This window comes from Diorhabda carinulata, chromosome 2 (assembly GCF_026250575.1).
Source record: "Diorhabda carinulata isolate Delta chromosome 2, icDioCari1.1, whole genome shotgun sequence".
In the NCBI taxonomy this organism is placed as follows: Eukaryota; Metazoa; Arthropoda; class Insecta; order Coleoptera; family Chrysomelidae; genus Diorhabda; species Diorhabda carinulata.
The window spans coordinates 32782676-32790860 of NC_079461.1; the positions used below are offsets into that span (position 1 = coordinate 32782676).

Consider the following 8185-nt stretch of genomic DNA (forward strand, 5'->3'; position numbering starts at 1 on the left):
GAATGGGTGCCACATTTCTTCAAAATGGAACAAAAACAATAATGAATTGATGATTAAAAGTGCTGTTTGGACCCGTTTAGGCAAAATAAACTGGATACTACTACGCTCCAAATCAAATCGACAATCATATGCACTCAAAACCGCAACAATCGGTTAGCAAGGTTATGTCCTCTGTAGTTTGGAGTACAAACTAAATATTGCTGATCGAATACTCAATAAACAATCTCTAGCGACTATTATTATTGGAAATTTTTACACAAATTAATGGTAAATATCATACACAAAAGAAAAAATATTTTTGATTAAGCCAGTCAGTAAGTTTTCAGGCTTAAAAATTTTCTCATAGTAGATTTATGCTTTAGGATTTAAATATGTAAGAGATTTTTATATACGTTCTGATACATTCTAAACATGTGAGGAAACTAAACCTAATCTTCACGATCTTCTACGAGTTTGTCAGTTTTTAGGGAGCAAAGGTTGTTTCCAAACATTGTCGATTTTATTTGATTCAACAGAAAACATTTGAATGCTTTTTTAACATACTCTTTTAAACAGTTTACAATTGCGGTGCAAACCTCCGGAATAATTTTTTAAATTCGAATGATAGGAATCAACAGAAGCCAAAAACCTGAGTGTTATAGCCAAACGATCTTGGACGCTGATTACTTGGAGAAAATTAGTATTTTGTTTACTTATCACTGATCCTATCATCGATATTAACAATTCAAAATTCCCATTTGACATTCTCGTAAAACAAACACCCGGCTGTCAAATCATTTCGGAAATCATCACCACTATATTCATAACGCCGTAAAAACAATTGTCTCTGCCACCATCGACGAGAACGAGGTTCTTCCATTAAAATATAAGCTGCTGCAATGCAGGCCAGACCTAACTGACTAATGTTTCATGCCGAATCTCAATTATTTGGTGAAACTGTTTGTCAAACAATTGTTTGTTGAAACTGCACTTTAATCAACGTGTTTGACAAACTTGTTTCCCCATTGTTTGTTCAATGGAGACGCACCTCTTGAGGTTACCTCATTACCTTTAATATTCTCGAAGAAAATTCTGTTATTGTAGCCCATTAAGTTATCTAATGATATTTGACAGTTAGTTTGTTTCCAGACAAGTTCGTAGACAAGTGAAATTCAATCCTTCCGAAAGCGAAACGTACAAGGCGTTGCAAGAAGAAGAACTAGGTGATAATATTCAAGAAGTCACTGTACCGCCACAAAGTAAAGTTTATGCGCCAAATAAAACGATTCCTGGCAAGGTAAACGTCAAATAAAATGTTAATTCCCTCGGCCAGTTTCGCTAGTATATCTTAATGCTTCGCTTTTATAGTTAACGTAGGTATGCAGCAAGAGCGGAGTTGATTTTCTATATGTCCAGTGTTTCTCAATCGGATTAATCATTAACTTTAAGATTAAGTCTCAAGATTAACTTTTATCATATCATTCTGGAATGCTACTAACCGAATGATATCTCATTTTTCATTTCAATAAATAATGAATATTAAAACTACTTTTTTCCCTGATTTTCTTATAATTTTTGCAGTAAATCTTTACCGAATTCTGATCGTTTCGTTGATGTAACTTGAATAGACCAGTTGGCCAGGGAGACTATGACTCTTCTTGTGAAACCTTCTTCTTCTTAGCGTGCCGTATCAAATATCCTTGACGTTGACGATCAGCATTGCAAAACTGTCTCTATCTTGAGCTAGTCTAAATAACTGTCCTGCTTCTCTTATCCCAATCCATATTCTTCAACCAAGAGGCTTGTTTCCTTCCAATTCCTCTACGACCTTCAACTTTACCTATCATAATCAACTGGAGGATATTAAACCGTCTACCACTCCCAAATAAGTTATTTTCCTGCATTCCTGTGAAACCAGATAAGTAAAAGATCTTGAATAAATAAGGTTAATAGGTTTTGAAAGAACCCAACTTGTACCATCTCCATTTCGGAAGTTAGTTAACATCATAACTAATTTAGCTTTGGAAGCTACGGCACTAGATAGATCAGATTTTTGCTGAATTGTGAGATCATATTTTGGACTTTTCATGATGTGGTCATGATATTTCTTGTTTCACTTTATGAAGGATCTCTACGTCCTTCTCCATTCTTCTTAAAACATCTACACTGATCGCATGATATGTCCATAATATTCTCAACATCCTACGGTAGACCCACATCTCTATACATTGAGGGTCCAAGCTTCTAAAGAGGAATCCACGGAGCAGTCAACACCTCTCGACACTTGGAAGAACCCAATGATCCCTGAACAATAAAATTTAATTGTGAATAAGTGGAAAGCTATTCACATTTTAATGTTTTTCTTCGTCTTCTTCTCTTTCATGTACCATCTCCATTTCGGAAGTTAGTTAACAATTTAACTTTGGAAGCTACGGCCCTAGATAGATCAGATCGCTTCCAATATACATTGAGGGTCTAAGCTTCTACGCTATACGTTCAGGTCATGGCTACAGAGAAGCTTCTTGATCTTCAAAAACGGTTCGATTCTTTGTTTCTAAACAGGACTCCACGAAGCAGTTAATACCTCTTGACTCTGTATTTGTTCTTCCACATACAGTTGTTATTTGGGCGCTTCAGTTTTGGTGACGATTATATATTTGGTGTTAGACCATATTCTCGACTAAAATAAGAGTGCCGGCAAATGTTATTCCGCAAGCAACATTTTCAAGGGTTTTGGTGAAGATTTCGTCTGAGCAGACGTTGAAAAGGAGTGGAGAAACAATATAATGCGAACAGAATATTTGATTTAACTTAATAGAGCAAATAAACTTAGTAGAATATGTAAGTTTGTACTTGAAGCGAATTTTTTTAAAAATTGCTATGACTAGTGGATTTATTTGAAGTTTAATAGTGTTTTCATATTATAATTTATTAGATTTACTTTTTTTTCGAAAATATAGTATATTAACATATATATTTAGATTGGTTAACAGACGTTAAATTTCAACGACAACTTCATATTAACAAAATTTATATTTTTTGGCACAACTTACTGAAATTGTACTACGAATATTTGCAATCTATTTTTAAAAATCTAAGTAATGCTTCTCATATCAAAAACCTCATTTTATTCACATTTAAATAGCACAGTATTTAATTAAGATCTGCGGGGATCAATTTACTATCGGTTCAAAAATACAGCTACAGCTCTTTCCTTTTTTTTGCCAAATTGGCTCCAACGAAGGCAGGTGGGATCTTTTCCATATCATGTGGGTTAGCAGAGAACTGAAGTCGACCTCATTCTGGGTGGAAGAAAAATTATATAATGATTACCAGCGGGCCCTACAAACGTCCTACATGAAATTTCAAGCGATCAGGATATTAAATAAAGTATGAAATGAAAGACAAATCATTTAATAATTTCATTATTCATTATTTTGAAATAACATTTTTTCAAAACAATGTTTGTTTAATTTTATTCCAACGTGAGAACTCGCCACATATAATAGGCCAAGTGAAAGAACAACTTAACCTTCAAATTTGCCATTCAAAATTGTAGCAAGAACATTGCCCATAATTTCATTAATAATCTGGTACTAGTCCAGTTCCAAGGGTATAAAGAGTAAAATATAAAAAATGTAACTAAATCTGGGCTCGGCACAATTTTTATTAGCCGAAAAACCTCGAAATTTTAAGACATCGTAATATCTCAAAAAGGAGTGATTCTAGCGAAAAATCATCCCTATACAAAGTTGTAGAGCATTAAATTTCCCACAAATTTGATATGAACTTTTTTCTTCTACGACCAATAGGGAGCGAGCTACAGAATCTCAAAGATGGACTTTTTTTTCTCAAAATGGTAACGCCTTTTGTGTATGTTTTTACTACCCGTGCATTCTTTGATTCTATTTTAGATTTTTGTCGAATAAGGTTCTCCAGACCCCCCCGCAGCCTGTGCATTTCTTGCAGATTCTGGAGCATTTCAACCCGGCTTTGACGCACGAGCAAGCTCGCTGACATCCAGATCTGCAAGTGCACGAGACACTTTCAAGTAGGCTTTTGGGTGCTGGTTCCTTCGTTGCATGTTGTGGAATCAGACACTATAGACTGCTGATCCACCCATAATGTTTGGGGTTCCAGTGTGTGGCACCCAGCCAAACTTGATTTTGGTAAAACGATCTTAGTGAGTGTAGAGCAGCACCATCAGAAGTGGGTTTCGAGTCCACTTAACGTCTCCTGTTGGTACAATGCTTTGAACACAAGCTCTCCAGCTTCAATAATCTCTCCATTTGTGCTCTGCTTATCCAAGGAGAGGGAAGGGGTTTAGAGAGCCTTATTCGACAAAAATTTAAGTCAAAGATAGAATCAAAGAATGCATGGGTCGCAATAACACACACAAAAGAAGGCGTTACTTGGCTTTTTTACCATTTTAAGAAAAATGGTACATCTTTGATATGCTGTAGATCGCTCCCTATTGGTCGTAGAAGAAAAAAGTTCCAATCAAATGGATTTGTGATATCTCTATACTCTTACTAAGTTGGAATTTTTGGAACCAACCACCAATACACTGTCCGATGCGTGTTTCGATAACCAAGTTATCGTTATCAGTATTTTATCTTCAGCCTCTGAAGAAGATAACTTGGTTGTAAACAGTCCAACCTCTCAACACCCTGAAAATGCAGACTGGCGTAACTATGATCAATTCTGCATACCGTGACCATGGTCTTATATATACAATGCTTGAAACCGAGTCATGCTGTGCGGGTTTTAGCGTTTGAAATAATCTTAGCGCAGCTCTACTATTTAGAGATGGACGTGGTTAAGGTAGGAATGAAAATTTTCACATAAAGCATACAACCTAGAATCGACGAGTGCCTATGCTATAAATTTGGTTTCTTTTAGTCTTTTCATTTAGGTATTTTTAAATACCTCAAACGAGATTAAGCTAATAGCTCTGTAGGATTTTATACATGTTGGTATTTCAGTTATTTTGGGATCATAACTATCTGGGTTACTCTCCAGGTGTTGAGATAGTAGTTAATGCGAAGTCTTGCATTAAACAAAAATATTATATATCTATATTTAACGACGTTTCCATTAATATAAAATTATTTCAGCAGAAACCAACTTTGGTCGTAAACCAGAACCCTCAGTACGGCAACGCTCTCGGTAACGATCCTGATGTAATCCAGCAGAGCGGCTCCTTCAAGAGATTGATGTGGAGTGTCCTCCCTGGTAGCCAATTTTGAAAAAAAAATAACCCCAAACTATCAAAAGTCTGGTAACAAACAGTTTCACAGCGAAATAGTCGACACTCGATTATTTCACGGTTAAACGAATAAAAAAAAAATTAAATTGGATGAATATTTCGGCAATATTCATTAATCGGTATATTAATAAGAATAATATTTATCAGATTAATGAATATGTATATGAATGACTATATAAACATATCCATTAATATATGAATATTCGCTTGAATATTCATCCAACTCATATATTGAATATTTCAAAAATATTCATTAATTAATATGAATACCTATCAAATTAATTAACCTAAAAATGCAAACACGTAAAGCCATCTTTGATAAACGGAAGGTAAATGAACTTGATAGATATTTAGTAGCGTTTTTTTGTGAATAAAATCAATTTATTTGCTTTCGGCAAATATAATTTGATGTCGTTGTTTAATTTATTTTCGTTTTTGTTATTTTGTTGGAAAATTCATTAAAAAAAAAACGAGTGTAATCTAGTCACGAATATTAAAATTTAGGATTTAAGTTTCGTAGAATAATATTTACGCTACAATAAATTTTATTTTTAACTTTGAAATGCTTCACGTTGTAAGTTCAATATTGTTAAAAGGATTGTTATTTAATTTATTATAAATATATCTATACTATGTTTACATCCAGCTTTAGAAATATATATATTTTTTCTGAAATTTATTTTTTTTATCAATCCCAAGCAAAGATAATTAACATTATCTAGTTAGCCTAGACTAGTTCCGTGCATAAACAAAATATTGCGTCACCATAGCAACGAACAATAAATTATTAGAAGTGTAAGTGTAAAGTTTGACGTCAAAAACGTAAACCAGAGTTACGCAATATATTAAAAGAAAAAAGATGTCCACCGAAATTGTGAAAATCGAAAAATTGGAGTATCGAGCCATCATCAAGTACCTACCTGTATTTAAAATGGTTCAGAGGCAAGCATATTTACGAAGATATGCTTAATACCCTTGGTGATCAATGTCCTTTGTATGCGACCGTGAAAAATTGAACTGCAAGCTTCAAATGAGGTAAATTTTCCATTGAAGATGATGACCGATCGGGAAGGCTAGATTCTGTGTCAGTCCCCGAAAATATCGATGCAGTTCATGACATGGTTTTATCAGACCGTTGAATGGGGCTAAAACGGATATTTGAGGCACTGAACATTTCATACGAACGCGTTCATCATATCACATCAACTTGGACATGAGAAAAATTGCTGCAAAATGGATCCCCAAATGTTTGAATGTTGACCAAAGCGTACAAGTGTAGAAGCATCGCGTTCGATCCGTGCTCGATTTAAAAACGATGTAGACTTCTTAAACCGAATTGTTATTATGGATGAGACATTTCTACGATCAAGAAACAAAGCAACAATCGATGGATTGGCGACACTCTGGTTCTCCAAGACCTAAGAAGTTTCGTGTCCAAAAATCTGCTGGAAAAGTTCTTGCTTCAGTTTTTTGGGATTGCCCTGGAGTAATCATGATTGATTTTTTGGATAAGGGTAGAACAATAACTGGAGATTACTATTCGAAACTACTGACCACTCTACGGGAAAAAATTAGAGAGAAAAGACGCGGAAAGCTATCCAAAAGTGTTTTGTTTTTGCAGCACAACGCCCCTGCACACAAATCTCATGACTATCATCTCTTTCCTCAACTGAAAAAAAGTTTAAAAGGTCGGAAATTTTCTTCCAACAAGGAGGTAATAAAAGCTGTGGAGGTCTGATTTGCAGAGCAAGAAGAAACATTTTTTTTGAAAGGTCTAGAGACGTTGCAGGTTCGCTGTAATAAATGTATCCAATTAAGAAGAGAATATGTTGAGTAATAAAATATTTTGACAAAGAAATTTTGTTTGGTTCTATAGTAGGTTAAGAATTTTTCAATATATCCTCGTACATATAAATGGTTGGTCTGTAGTTTGAGCGACATATCTCAATTAATGTTTTTTTTTGTCTTGAGAATGGAAAAACAAATAAGCAACAAGTTTCCTTCAAATTTTGAGTTTCCAATGAAATAATAACGCTCATTTTAGGTTATGCCCTGTATTCTCCAATTTCTTTGGTCTCGATCTAGGGATGTCGATGTCCACATTTCCGCACATCTTTTTGACGGTCTGCCACTGATCATCCGATACGTAGATTCTCCTTGAATGGTTTTTTTGTCATCCGGTTCTCCCCATTCTGTCGACAAGTCGACCCTTTCGCTCTCGTCTTCTCCCGGGCTATCGATCAAAGAGGCTGTCCTCCTTGGATCCGCTCTCGATTCAGCTGCATAGGTTAATATGGGACGTAAGCTGCTTGGTATATACGCACCTTGCTTGAGGTGGACATGAATTTGTTGCCATATAACGTCGCGAAAACTTCCGGATACTCTGGCGGCCTTGTTGTCTTCTACGCGTGCTTTCTCGTAGATTTTTCTATTTTTTGATATTAGTTTCTAGATAGTTGAAGCTCTTGACTATTATTCTATCGTCTACCGCTAATTTTCAGCGTATTAGGTCTTTACTTATAGTCATAGGCTTTGCCTTGGGTATAGATATCTTCATATTGAATTGTTTTGCCATTTGAATCTGAAAAGCAATCGTTGTAGCTTGTCTACTACTACATTAGTGTGTACATCTGCACGGAAAGTACAACGGAACTGCAAATTATGACTACTGAATCATAGTTGAAACCGGAATGGTACAAGGCACTCGATCAGCAGGATTCAAAGGCAATGAAGTCGCCGATAACTGACATGGCCCGAATCTGCAGCTCAAATGCTTTCATCTCCGATTGCAGAACCACTCAAGATGTGGGTAAGAAACAGAAATAAATAGTCCTCAATCATATGGATGCAGATAGGCCAAAACCTTAATTACTGGTCAGTGAAAATACAAAAACATGTCAGGGATATCAATTAGATGTGGTATACAAAGTATTGGAT

General features: G+C 35.3%; 1 protein-coding gene across 13 annotated transcripts in view; it reads left to right on the forward strand.

The window, feature by feature from the left end:
• Window positions 1–5923, forward strand: part of LOC130890814 (PDZ and LIM domain protein 3) — a 40610-nt gene extending 34687 nt beyond the window's left edge. For 6 of the 13 annotated variants that reach the window (XM_057795148.1, XM_057795150.1, XM_057795153.1 and 3 more), the window contains 2 exons: window positions 1129–1276; window positions 5100–5923. In XM_057795148.1, coding sequence (XP_057651131.1) covers window positions 1129–1276; window positions 5100–5228 — 277 coding nt within the window. In that variant the 3' untranslated portion in view covers window positions 5229–5923. Of the gene's footprint in view, window positions 1–1128; window positions 1357–5096 lie in introns of all 13 variants that reach the window. The other 7 variants (XM_057795147.1, XM_057795149.1, XM_057795142.1 and 4 more) reach the window with 3 other exon arrangements.
• Window positions 5924–8185: the final 2262 nt, after the last annotated feature.